Source organism: Salmo salar, chromosome 02, assembly GCF_965601325.2.
Source record: "Salmo salar chromosome 02, fSalSal1, whole genome shotgun sequence".
In the NCBI taxonomy this organism is placed as follows: Eukaryota; Metazoa; Chordata; class Actinopteri; order Salmoniformes; family Salmonidae; genus Salmo; species Salmo salar.
In genome coordinates, this window is record NC_138292.1 from 790504 (window position 1) to 805276 (window position 14773).

Below are 14773 nucleotides of genomic sequence, written 5' to 3' on the forward strand. Positions count from 1 at the left end.
AACCCACCCATTCATAAGACATTTATAACCCCTACCTGTCTATGATCTGCCAAGCGTAGGACAGGTCTCCTACTATCTGCATGGTGATCAGGACCTCCTCCTTGATGTTGATCGTCCTGATCATCTGGTGAAGGAACTTCCTGGTGTCAGCCAGGAACTGACACACCTGCAGGTTGGACTCCAACTGGTGGAACTCTTGAACCTGAGCACAGGTAAGGAGAGGACAGGAAGTCAGGGTTTATAGGTAAGGAGAGGACAGGAAGTCAGGGTTTATAGGTAAGGAGAGGACAGGAAGTCAGGGTTTATAGGTAAGGAGAGGACAGGAAGTCAGGGTTTATAGGTAAGGAGAGGACAGGAAGTCAGGGTTTATAGGTAAGGAGAGGACAGGAAGTCAGGGTTTATAGGTAAGGAGAGGACAGCAAGTCAGGGTTTATAGGTAAGGAGAGGACAGCAAGTCAGGGTTTATACGTAAGGAGAGGACAGGAAGTCAGGGTTTATTGGTAAGGAGAGGACAGGAAGTCAGGTTTTATTGGTAAGGAGAGGACAGGAAGTCGTGGTTTATTGGTAAGGAGAGGAAGTCAGGGTTTATTAGTAAGGAGGGGACAGGAAGTCGGGGTTTACAGGTAAGGTGAGGAAGTCAGGCTATATAGGTAAGGAGAGGACAAGAAAATCAGGGTTTATTGGTAAGGAGAGGACAGGAAGACAGGGTTATATAGTCTCCTGTTTCCACACTTCCAAGTCTCTTATCCAATTGGCTGTTAGAATGAACATGAGAAAAGTTGAGCTTTTCACTGAAAAGTTACAACATATTTTTGGACAAAGCAACACCATTGTATATTAAATCGAAGGAATACAAATGTAACCACCATGTAATATAATGATCATGTAACGGTCACTAAGTGTGTTACCATGTACTCACCGTGTAATATAATGATCATGTAACGGTCACTAAGTGTGTAACCGTGTAATATAATGATCATGTAACGGTCACTAAGTGTGTTACCATGTAATATAATGATCATGTAACGGTCACTAAGTGTGTTACCATGTAATATAATGATCATGTAACGGTCACTAAGTGTGTTACCATGTAATATAATGATCATGTAACGGTCACTAAGTGTGTTACCATGTAATATAATGATCATGTAACGGTCACTAAGTGTGTTACCATGTAATATAATGATCATGTAACGGTCACTAAGTGTGTTACCATGTAATATAATGATCATGTAACGGTCACTAAGTGTGTTACCATGTAATATAATGATCATGTAACGGTCACTAAGTGTGTCACCATGTAATATAATGATCATGTAACGGTCACTAAGTGTGTTACCATGTAATATAATGATCATGTAACGGTCACTAAGTGTGTTACCATGTAATATAATGATCATGTAACGGTCACTAAGTGTGTTACCATGTAATATAATGATCATGTAACGGTCACTAAGTGTGTTACCGTGTAATAAAATGATCATGTAACGGTCACTAAGTGAATGTACTCTTGTTCACTTTCTAGTCGTTGTCGTTTGTGGTGAATTTCCAAGCCTCACCTCTACGAGGGCCTGTATCAGCTGAACGGTCTTCCTGCCTGCAGCGGTGGAGTCCTCGTAGTTCAGAGACTCTATCTGCTTAGAGATCTCCCTGAACCATGCCTGCAGGTTCTCTGTCCAACAACAACAACAACCATGTCAACAACACATCAACATCTAACACGTTTAGAATGGGAGGAAGTATGGCACAGTGAGATCAGCTTATTGCCACAGGAATAAGTATGGTACAGTGAGATCAGCTTATTGCCACAGGAATAAGTATGGTACAGTGAGCCCCCAACAGGAATAGGTATGGTACAGTGAGCCCGCAACAGGAATAGGTATGGTACAGTGAGTCCACCACAGGAATAGGTATGGTGCAGTGAGCCCGCAACAGGAATAAGTATGGTACAGTGAGCCTGCAACAGGAATAAGTATGGTACAGTGAGCCTGCAACAGGACTAAGTATGGCACTAGTGAGCCCGCAACAGGAATAGGTATGGTACAGTGAGCCCGCAACAGGAATAAGTATGGTACAGTGAGCCTGCAACAGGAATAAGTATGGTACAGTGAGCCCGCAACAGGAATAGGTATGGTACAGTGAGCCTGCAACAGGAGTAGGTATGGTACAGTGAGCCCGCAACAGGAATAAGTATGGTACAGTGAGCCCGCAACAGGAATAAGTATGGTACAGTGAGCCCGCAACAGGAATAGGTATGGTACAGTGAGCCTGCAACAGGAATAGGTATGGTACAGTGAGCCTGCAACAGGAATAGGTATGGTACAGTGAGCCTGCAACAGGAATAGGTATGGTACAGTGAGCCTGCAACAGGAATAAGTATGGTACAGTGAGCCCGCAACAGGAATAAGTATGGTACAGTGAGCCCGCAACAGGAATAAGTATGGTACAGTGAGCCCCCAACAGGAATAGGTATGGTACAGTGAGCCCGCAACAGGAATAGGTATGGTACAGTGAGCCGGCAACAGGAATAAGTATGGTACAGTGAGCCGGCAACAGGAATAAGTATGGTACAGTGAGCCTGCAACAGGAATAAGTATGGTACAGTGAGCCCGCAACAGGAATAAGTATGGTACAGTGAGCCGGCAACAGGAATAAGTATGGTACAGTGAGCCCGCAACAGGAATAGGTATGGTACAATGAGCCCCCAACAGGAATAGGTATGGTACAGTGAGCCGGCAACAGGAATAGGTATGGTACAGTGAGCCCGCAACAGGAATAAGTATGGTACAGTGAGCCCGCAACAGGAATAGGTATGGTACAGTGAGCCCGCAACAGGAATAGGTATGGTACAGTGAGACTGCAACAGGAGTAGGTATGGTACAGTGAGCCCGCAACAGGAATAAGTATGGTACAGTGAGCCTGCAACAGGAATAGGTATGGTAGTGAGCCTGCAACAGGAATAGGTATGGTACAGTGAGCCTGCAACAGGAATAGGTATGGTACAGTGAGCCTGCAACAGGAATAAGTATGGCACAGTGAGCCCGCAACAGGAATAAGTATGGTACAGTGAGCCCGCAACAGGAATAAGTATGGCACAGTGAGCCCGCAACAGGAATAGGTATGGTACAGTGAGCCTGCAACAGGAATAGGTATGGTACAGTGAGCCACATGCTTTTAACAGAAAAACATTAGGAATGCCTTCCTAATATTGAGGAAGGTATTCTGCCCCCTGAACTGCCTCAGGTTGTTGGGACATGGACTCTACAAGGTGTCCAAAGCACTCCAATGCTTCCCACAGGTGTGTTAAGTTGGCTGGGTGTTGGCTGGGTGTTGGCTGGGTGTTGGCTGGGTGTTGGCTGGGTGTTGGCTGGGTGTTGGCTGGGTGGGGGACCATTCTTCATACAGAAGGGGGACTTTTGAGTGTGACAGAAAGCGGTGAGCCTGGAACCTACTACCATATCCTGTTCAAAGATACTTACATCTTCTGTCTGGAACCTACTACCATATCCTGTTCAAAGATACTTACATCTTCTGTCTGGAACCTACTACCATATCCTGTTCAAAGATACTTACATCTTCTGTCTTGTCCATTCACCCCCTTGTCCATTTCACCCCCTTGTCCATTTTACCCCCTTGTCCATTTCACCCCCTTGTCCATTTCACCCCCTTGTCCATTTCACCCTCTATATATGTGTGGGGTATACACTGACTGGACACCTGCTCTTTCCATGACAGAGACTGACCAGGTGAATCCAGGTGAAGGATATGATCCCTTATTGATGTCACTTGTTAAATCCACTTCAATCAGTGAAGACGAAGGGGAAGAGACAGGTTAAAGAAGGATTTTTTTTAAAGCCTTGAGACATGGATTGTGTATTTTTGTGCCATTCAAACAGTTTCAGTGATTGACTCCAACTAAAAGGATTTTACAAGCAGTCACAATAAGAGCAGGGAGTCCAGATTGTGAACTACAATAAGAGCAGGGAGTCCAGATTGTGAACTACAATAAGAGCAGGGAGTCCAGATTGTGAACAACTACAATAAGAGCAGGGAGTCCAGATTGTGAACTACAATAAGAGCAGGGAGTCCAGATTGTGAACTACAATAAGAGCAGGGAGTCCAGATTGTGAACTACAATAAGAGCAGGGAGTCCAGATTGTGAACTACAATAAGAGTGTCCAGATTGTGAACTACAATAAGAGCAGGGAGTCCAGATTGTGAACTACAATAAGAGTAGGGAGTCCAGATTGTGAACTACCAGTTGTGGTAATGATGTGTGTTTTTATGTTGTAGCTAGTTCTGTTATCCATCTCACCATTCTTCTCCACTCTGGTTAGAGGCTTGACCCCAGAGAAGACCTCAGCCAGCTCGGTCATCCTCTCTGATCCCTCTGTTCTATAACTCTCCCATTTCAGCTGCTTCTCTGACAGCATCTGCTTGAACATCTGAGAGAGGAAGAGAAAAAAAACCCAGGGGGAACACAGATGGTGAATTCACCATTTATATTCAGAGACCCGACACGTTTTTTTTTAATTGTGTAATTACAACTTGGCATCAAATCATATATGATATTGTTGAGACTGACCTCTTTGAGAGTGAACTCGAACTGGGCGGTGTCGAGGAGTAACTGGAAGAGGATCTTGGGGTTGTACTTGGAGTCGTTGATCACCTGATCTTTGATCTGGCGCAGACGCTTGTTGTTGGGATCATAGGCTGCAAGAAGACAACACAGTTTAGGAATATAGTATCACCTGGCATGACACAGTATCACCTGACATGACACAGAGTATCACCTGGCATGGCATGACATAGTATCACCTGGCATGGCATGACACAGTATCACCTGGCATGGCATAGTATCACCTGGCATTACACCTGGCATGGCATGACATAGTATCGCATGACATGACAGTATGACCTGGCATGACATAGTATCACGACACAGTGTCACCTGGCATGGCATGACATAGTATCACCTGGCATAGCATGACATAGTGCCACCTGGCATGACATAGTTAACCTGGCACGACACAGTGCAGCCCAGCACGATTACACCCGAGGTTCTGTCTGATATGACTATACCTGAGGTTCTGCTCTACCTGGTTTTGATACTAGTTCTCATTCCCACTTTAATCATTTTACATTTTAGTCATTTAGCAGACGCTCTTATCCAGAGCGACTTACAGTAGTGAATGCATACATTTCATACATTTTTTTCCCTTTTTTTCTCCGTACTGGTCCCCCGTGGGAATTGAACCCACAACCCTGGCGTTGCAAACACCATGCTCTACCAACTGAGCCACACGGGACCTTAAAAATAAATCAATACAAAATGCTTCATGAACCCTTTATAAGGCCTTTATGGATGCTTCATGAATCCTTTATAAGGCCTTTATGGATGATTCATGAACCCTTTATAAGGCCTTTATGGACGCTTCATGAACCCTTTATAAGGCCTTTATGGATGCTTCATGAACCCTTTATAAGGCCTTTATGGATGCTTCATGAACCCTTTATAAGGCCTTTATGGATGCTTCATGAACCCTTTATAAGGCCTTTATGGATGCTTCATGAACCCTTTATAAGGCCTTTATGGATGCTTCATGAACCCTTTATAAGGCCTTTATGGACGCTTCATGAACCCTTTATGGATGCTTCATAAATCAGTTGTAAGCCCATTTCATGCATGGACCTAGAGGTCTATAGAAAGACCTACCTGAGTCTGCAGTGTGTAGCATCAGCCAGCGTATAGAAACGTTACAGTCCCGTAGACAGTTGAGCAGCTTGGGGATGTTATCCAGGACGATCTCCTCCCTCAGAAACCCTTCCTTCAGCAGCTGCTGAATCTGTGGCCTCAGGCCCTCCATACTGACTGAATAACGACTGGCCTAGAGGAGGGTTAATGTATGGTTAGTTACAGGGTGTTATAACATGGCAGTGGGGGGGGGGGGGGGGGGGTCATAAGCAGTCCTCTAACCTTCCACATTTTCACAACAACTTGTGAAGGATATGATGGGAGACTCACGTCTATAACAAGTGAAAACCATTTCATGTTAGTAGACGTTTTGTCAGTAAGCCTGTTAGCCTCTATACCTGCTCTCTGATATTGGCCGAGTCCAGGGTGTAGTTGAGTGCGATCTTGGCAGCTTTATACGGTTCCCAAGCCTCCACCAGATTCACAGTGATTCCCATGTAGACACTGATGACCTGCAGCAGGAGAAATTGTAAATACTTTAAACCAGCGTAATGGCTGGTGGCCGAGGGAAATATACTGCATCAAGATAAACAAGTACACTAAATGTTTTTTTTCCCCCTAGTATTCAGGGAAGTACAGTTTAGATGGTGTCTCTCACCCAGTTATCAGGGAAGTACTTGTCCACTATCTCCCTCATCTTGGCCTGTTGAGTCTGAAGTATGGAGGGAATGAAGTAGAGACAGACATACAGCATGGCAGCCTGGTTAGCTAAGGCTGTGCTGCGATGCTCAGGCAGAGGGTACGCAGACACCTGGGGGGAGACAGAGGACATCTTTAGAGACAGGACTAAACATGGATCTGAGACTGGTTATGCTAACGCTGTGCTGCGATGCTCAGACACCTGGGGGGAGACAGAGGACATCTTTAGAGACAGGACTAAACATGGATCTGAGACTGGTTATGCTAACGCTGTGCTGCGATGCTCAGACACCTGGGTGGGAGACAGAGGACATCTTTAGAGACAGGACTAAACATGGATCTGAGACTGGTTATGCTAACGCTGTGCTGCGATGCTCAGACACCTGGGGGGGAGACAGAGGACATCTTTAGAGACAGGACTAAACATGGATCTGAGACTGGTTATGCTAACGCTGTGCTGCGATGCTCAGACACCTGGGGGGAGACAGAGGACATCTTTAGAGACAGGACTAAACATGGATCTGAGACTGGTTATGCTAACGCTGTGCTGCGATGCTCAGACACCTGGGTGGGAGACAGAGGACATCTTTAGAGACAGGACTAAACATGGATCTGAGACTGGTTATGCTAACGCTGTGCTGCGATGCTCAGACACCTGGGTGGGAGACAGAGGACATCTTTAGAGACAGGACTAAACATGGATCTGAGACTGGTTATGCTAACGCTGTGCTGCGATGCTCAGACACCTGGGGGGAGACAGAGGACATCTTTAGAGACAGGACTAAACATGGATCTGAGACTGGTTATGCTAACGCTGTGCTGCGATGCTCAGACACCTGGGGGGAGACAGAGGACATCTTTAGAGACAGGACTAAACATGGATCTGAGACTGGTTATGCTAACGCTGTGCTGCGATGCTCAGACACCTGGGTGGGAGACAGAGGACATCTTTAGAGACAGGACTAAACATGGATCTGAGAATCAGACGATTACATGATAAATAACATACAAATAGATAATAATAAAACATTCAAGACAACGTAATATTGTAGCATTAGTCGGGGTGTAAGAACTGTCATTCAGCTCTAGGATACTAACCACCTAAAGGGAACCAATGGAGTGTTTACGTTACCAACTAGGAAAAACAGTGACACGACAAACTCCTTTTAAAAAAAAAGGTAAGAAAACAAAATGGTTATAAAAAACAATTTAAAAAAATGCAGGAAATGATCCGTTTGAGTCTTACCTGGTTATAGATGTCATCAGAACGCAGCCTGCCGATCACCATGCTGATGAAGGTAGAACTGATAGGCACTCTCTGGAAGTAGCTCTCAGGGTAGTTAGCTGGCCGTTTGGCCCCTGACTGGCTGGAGTAGCCTGTACTACGCAGCAGCTTACAGATGTCATCCAGGTTAGAGTCTGCTGAGGAGCGGGCAGCACTGGATAGACAAACAGGACATGTATTGTTAGGAACACGGTCCATTTTAACTCAAGATGTTTTGTTTTCTTTCATTAAAATAACTTTTTAGCTCTCTCTTGTACTACGCATTAGATTTCAGCCTGTGAAATGTTTTCAAATCAAAATGTTATTGGTCACATACATATATTTAGCAGATGTTATTGTGTGTGTGAAGTGAAATGCTTGTGCAAAATTGCTTAGGAGCTAAAAGCAGAGCTTCCATGTCTGTCAGCGCTATCTTACTGTCCTAGTACTATAGATAGTATTATGGTATTATAGACATTATTATAGTATTATAGATATTATAGTATTATAATATTATAGATATTATTATAGTATTATAGATATTATTGACAGCATTAAACAGTCCCTGACAAAATAACAAAGAAGATTGATTCTTAAAAGGGTTGAACTGTATAAAGGATGTAGAAGCCATTTCCCCCCAAAAAGAGCAGCAAAAGTCTGACCTGTATCTATAGTAGGACACCAGCATCCTCTCTCTGACCTCTCCCTCCATCTTCTGGTCAATAACCAACAGCATGACTCCATAGAGATACAGCGCTTCACACTGGTTAACAAGGAGAAACACCACATCATAGGACTGTTACATACCTTCTGGACATCACCAAACATACAGGGCATCACACTGGTTAACAAGGACAAACACCACATCATAGGACTGTTACATACCTTCTGGACATCACCAAACATACAGGGCATCACACTGGTTAACAAGGACAAACACCACATCATAGGACTGTTACATACCTTCTGGACATCACCAAACATACAGGGCATCACACTGGTTAACAAGGACAAACACCACATCATAGGACTGTTACATACCTTCTGGACATCGCCAAACATACAGGGACGATTTTCATGAAATGTATAAAAGTTGATCTTAGAGCTACAAAGCTTCCAGGGAACCCGACCCCCAGGGCCCCTCTACAAAATATAAGTCATTACAAGAGATTGGGGCGGCAGGGTAGCCTAGTGGTTAGAGCGTTGGACTAGTAACCCGAAAGGTTGCTAGATCGAATCCCCCCCGAGCTGACAAGGTAAGAAAATCTGTCGCTCTGCCCCCATGAAAAAGGCAGTTAACCTGTTGGGTCTAGGGGGCAGCATTTGCACGTCTGGATAAAAAAAATGTACCCGATTTAATCTGGTTACTAATCCTACCCAGTAACTAGAATATGCATATACTTATTATATATGGATAGAAAACACTCTAAAGTTTCCAAAACTGTTTGAATGGTGTCTGTGAGTATAACAGAACTCATTTGGCAGGCAAAACCCTGAGACATTTTCTGACAGGAAGTGGATACCTGATGTGTTGTATTGATTTTAAACCTATCCCATTGAAAAACACAGGGGTTTAGGAATATTTTGGCACTTCCTATTGCTTCCACTAGATGTCACCAGCCTTTACAAAGTGTTTTGAGTCTTCTGGAGGGAGATCTGACCGAACAAGAGCCATGGAACGGTGATGTCCCATTAGACACCTGGCGCGCTACTTCATGTTGGGTACCCTCGTTCCAATACGTTATAAAAGGCTATGCATTCGTCCACCTTGAATATTATTCATGTTCTGGTTAAAAAAGGCCCTAATGATTTATGCTATACAACGTTTGACATGTTTGAACGAACGGAAATATATTTTTTCCCCTCGTTCATGACGAGAAGTCCGGCTGGCTTACATCATGTGCTAACGAGACGGAGATTTTTGGACATAAATGATGAGCTTTTTTGAACAAAACTACATTCGTTATGGACCTGTGATACCTGGAAGTGACATCTGATGAAGAGAATCAAAGGTAATGGATTATTTACATAGTATTTTCGATTTTAGATCTCCCCAACATGACGTCTAGTCTGTATCGCAACGCGTATTTTTCTGGGCACAGTGCTCAGATTATTGCAAAGTGTGATTTCCCAGTAAGGTTATTTTTAAATCTGGCAAGTTGATTGCGTTCAAAAGATGTAAATCTATAATTCTTTAAATGACAATATAATATTTTACCAATGTTTTTCTAATTTTAATTATTTAATTTGTGACGCTGACTTGACTGCCGGTTATTGGAGGGAAACGATTTCCTCAACATCAATGCCATAGTAAAACGCTGTTTTTGTATATAAATATGAACTTGATAGAACTAAAAATGCATGCATTGTCTAACATAATGTCCTAGGAGTGTCATCTGATGGAGATTGTAAAAGGTTAGTGTATCATTTTAGCTGGTTTTATGGTTTTGGTGACCCTGTCTTTGACTTGACAAAACATTACACACAACTCTTGTAAATGTACTGTCCTAACATACTCTAAATTTATGCTTTCGCCGTAAAACCTTTTTGAAATCGTAAAACGTGGTTAGATTAAGGAGATGTTTATCTTTCAAATGGTGTAACATAGTTGTATTTTTGAAAAATTTGAATTTTGACATTTATTTGGATTCAAATTTGCCGCTCTTGAAATGCACCTGCTGTTGATGGAGTGCACCACAGGTGGCACGCTAGCGTCCCACCTAGCCCCAAGAGGTTAACCGTCATTGAAAATAAGAATTTGTTCTTAACTGACTTGCCTAGTAAAATAAAAATTAAATAAATATTTTTTTTTACCAGGAGTTGTTTTCCATCCTCATTCAGCAGCACAGTCTCCAGGGTCTGTTGAATGTAAACTCCTTCATACAGGTCATCCAGGTACCTGGAGAGAAGAACGGCTGATTAAATAAAGCATGGTGAGGAAATGTTATGGACAGACAGACTACTTGACACAGGCCCACACATTAAGGCTTCAGGCTCAATGAAATGGTGAGACAGACAGACTACTTGACCACACCACACATTAAGGCTTCAGGCTCAATGAAATGGTGAGACAGACAGACTACTTGACACACCACACATTAAGGCTTCAGGCTCAATGAAATGGTGAGACAGACAGACTACTTGACACACCACACATTAAGGCTTCAGGCTCAATGAAATGGTGAGACAGACAGACTACTTGACACACCACACATTAAGGCTTCAGGCTCAATGAAATGGTGAGACAGACAGACTACTTGACACACCACACATTAAGGCTTCAGGCTCAATGAAATGGTGAGACAGACAGACTACTTGACACACCACACATTAAGGCTTCAGGCTCAATGAAATGGTGAGACAGACAGACTACTTGACACACCACACATTAAGGCTTCAGGCTCAATGAAATGGTGAGACAGACAGACTACTTGACACACCACACATTAAGGCTTCAGGCTCAATGAAATGGTGAGACAGACAGACTACTTGACACACCACACATTAAGGCTTCAGGCTCAATGAAATGGTGAGACAGACAGACTACTTGACACACCACACATTAAGGCTTCAGGCTCAATGAAATGGTGAGACAGACAGACTACTTGACACACCACACATTAAGGCTTCAGGCTCAATGAAATGGTGAGACAGACAGACTACTTGACACACCACACATTAAGGCTTCAGGCTCAATGAAATGGTGAGACAGACAGACTACTTGACACACCACACATTAAGGCTTCAGGCTCAATGAAATGGTGAGACAGACAGACTACTTGACACACCACACATTAAGGCTTCAGGCTCAATGAGTGAACAAACCAAAATATCTCAATCCAAAACAGACACCCTGGTTGATATCGGAAGGAAGTAATTCTAGATCACCTGATCAGATCAACGATGTACTTGTGGACACTTTCAAACGCCAGGTAGAATCGTGAAAGTATCTCTATGTTGTTCTCCCGGAACTCATCGTCCAAATCCTGCAGATCTGGTTTGGCTTCTAGCTTACTGTCGTAGTACTCTGGACCCTGGAAGGCAGCGGGAGAATATAAAAAGGTTACTTATGGACATAACGTTATCCCTGTACTTCTTCATCATCATCATGCCATAACACATTGTAAATAATTGAGTTCATGGATGACGGATGGAAATCAAATAACTTGAAAGACCTAACCATGACCCTGGCGGTGTCTGTCCATTATCTAAGGAGGTGCACCGCAAATGATGTCCTTTCACTGTGATCTCATCTCATACCTATTTAACAAGACAATCCCCCCCCCCCCATCTCACCTTGAAGTAGCTGAAATCACAGATGATGTCTCCATATTTCTGCTGGTCGCTCTTGTCTTTGAGCCTGAAGACAGCAGGGATGAAGTCCGAGAGGCGGAGGAGCTCGGCTATGATAGCGTTACCCCGGGACACGATCCTCAGCACCGCCTGACCACACAGGTTGTTCTCCGCCAGGAAATCCACCATGGCGGCGGTCTGGGTCTACAAGGCACCGCTGCAAATCGGGCTCTGGCCCCCCACTTCTACACAAAGAGAGACACAGCTGCCACAGGTTAAACCAGGGACTAAAACTGCATCTCTAAATAGTATTCATTTGTATAACGTTAACGAGTTCAGCTAACTACGTGAAACAATTGTACATTTAACGTTAGTTATCACCGGCAGGCTAGTTGAAGCTAGTGGCCGGTAAGATATTTTGCAACAAGCGGTTTATTCTACCGAGCCGAGCGAGTTTCTATATATTTTACATGCATCATTTCACAACAGTAACTCACATTATTAAGGTATACACCTATAGTATAGTGTAGCTGCTAGCTAAATGTTGACCGTTTATGCTGCTAGCTAAATGTTGACCGTTTATAAGGTATACACCTATAGTATAGTGTAGTTGCTAGCTAAATGTTGACCGTTTCAGGTTTTTCAATTCAATTCCTGTTTACCGTCACATGACAAACCACATGATTCCCCCGCTGCCTCCCGGCAGAGTGTTAGTGGACCACAAGATGGCGACGAAGTCAAGACTAAGAGCAGGGGGCTTCTTCTTCGTGTGAATGTTCTGCCGGCTGGGAGACGCTTCTTCTTCTTCGTTGCTATTATGGCCGCCCGCAAACAAATATTATAGGTGCATGCCGCCACCTACTGTATTGGCTATGTATCAGCCTACGATTCTGTGGTATGAATTCATTACTTTGTGAAAAAAATTGGCCTACTAACTAACTAACCCTGCACCCATTAAAACCTCACCACTATACTAACTAACCCTACACCCATTAAAACCTCACCACTATACCAACTAACCCTGCACCCATTAAAACCTCACCACTATACCAACTAACCCTGCACCCATTAAAACCTCACCACTATACCAACTAACCCTGCACCCATTAAAACCTCACCACTATACCAACTAACCCTGCACCCATTAAAACCTCACCACTATACCAACTAACCCTACACCCATTAAAACCTCACCACTATACCAACTAACCCTGCACCCATTAAAACCTCACCACTATACCAACTAACCCTACACCCATTAAAACCTCACCACTATACCAACTAACCCTGCACCCATTAAAACCTCACCACTATACCAACTAACCCTGCACCCATTAAAACCTCACCACTATACCAACTAACCCTGCACCCATTAAAACCTCACCACTATACCAACTAACCCTACACCCATTAAAACCTCACCACTATACCAACTAACCCTGCACCCATTAAAACCTCACCACTATACCAACTAACCCTACACCCATTAAAACCTCACCACTATAGCAACTAACCCTGCACCCATTAAAACCTCACCACTATACTAACTAACCCTACACCCATTAAAACCTCACCACTATACCAACTAACCCTGCACCCATTAAAATCTCACCACTATACCAACTAACCCTGCACCCATTAAAACATCACCACTATACTAACTAACTCTAACTCATCTAGGAATCTCCCTCCTACAGACATCTAGAATCACCCTCCTACAGACATCTAGAATCTCCCCCCTACAGACATCTAGAATCTCCCTCCTACAGACATCTAGAATCTCCCACCTACAGACATCTAGAATCACCCTCCTACAGACATCTAGAATCTCCCCCCTACAGACATCTAGAATCTCCCTCCTACAGACATCTAGAATCTCCCCCCTACAGACATCTAGAATCTCCCTCCTACAGACATCTAGAATCTCCCCCCTACAGACATCTAGAATCTCCCCCCTACAGACATCTAGAATCTCCCCCCTACAGACATCTAGAATCTCCCTCCTACAGACATCTAGAATCTCCCCCCTACAGACATCTAGAATCTCCCCCCTACAGACATCTAGAATCTCCCTCCTACAGACATCTAGAATCTCCCTCCTACAGACATCTAGAATCTCCCCCCTACAGACATCTAGAATCTCCCCCCTACAGACATCTAGAATCTCCCCCCTACAGACATCTAGAATCTCCCCCCTACAGACATCTAGAATCTCCCCCCTACAGACATCTAGAATCTCCCTCCTACAGACATCTAGAATCTCCCTCCTACAGACATCTAGAATCTCCCCCCTACAGACATCTAGAATCTCCCCCCTACAGACATCTAGAATCTCCCCCTACAGACATCTAGAATCTCCCTCCTACAGACATCTAGAATCTCCCCCCTACAGACATCTAGAATCTCCCCCCTACAGACATCTAGAATCTCCCCCCTACAGACATCTAGAATCTCCCCCCTACAGACATCTAGAATCTCCCCCCTACAGACATCTAGAATCTCCCTCCTACAGACATCTAGAATCTCCCCCCTACAGACATCTAGAATCTCCCATCTAGGCACGGTGTCAGTATGGTTTGCTACCTTTAGCAGGTCAGAACGCGGACTTGCAAATTTCGGTAACAAAATAAAGGGAAATGGGGAAGGACAAAATCTTGAACAGCACCACTATCGAACCCTGTACCTATACACTATCTAACCCTGTACCTATACACTATCTACTATCTAACCCTGTACCTATACACTATCTAACCCTGTACCTATACACTATCTAACCCTGTACCTATACACTATCTACTATCTAACCCTGTACCTATACACTA

The 14773-nt window shown here is 43.9% G+C and overlaps 1 protein-coding gene across 2 annotated transcripts in view; it reads right to left on the reverse strand.

Annotated features, from left to right (window-relative positions):
* Positions 1-12714, reverse strand: part of washc5 (WASH complex subunit 5) — a 48037-nt gene extending 35323 nt beyond the window's left edge. The window contains exons 1-13 of one of the 2 annotated variants that reach the window (XM_082958936.1): positions 12614-12714; positions 11955-12196; positions 11547-11692; positions 10473-10557; positions 8321-8421; positions 7641-7833; positions 6354-6506; positions 6094-6207; positions 5717-5888; positions 4586-4713; positions 4316-4445; positions 1560-1672; positions 36-202 (exon numbers count right to left, since the gene is read on the reverse strand). In XM_082958936.1, the coding sequence (XP_082815062.1) occupies positions 36-202; positions 1560-1672; positions 4316-4445; positions 4586-4713; positions 5717-5888; positions 6094-6207; positions 6354-6506; positions 7641-7833; positions 8321-8421; positions 10473-10557; positions 11547-11692; positions 11955-12140 (1688 nt within the window). In that variant the 5' untranslated portion in view covers positions 12141-12196; positions 12614-12714. Of the gene's footprint in view, positions 1-35; positions 203-1559; positions 1673-4315; positions 4446-4585; positions 4714-5716; positions 5889-6093; positions 6208-6353; positions 6507-7640; positions 7834-8320; positions 8422-10472; positions 10558-11546; positions 11693-11954; positions 12197-12448; positions 12508-12613 lie in introns of those variants that run through there. The other variant, XM_082958929.1, reaches the window with a different exon arrangement.
* Positions 12715-14773: the final 2059 nt, after the last annotated feature.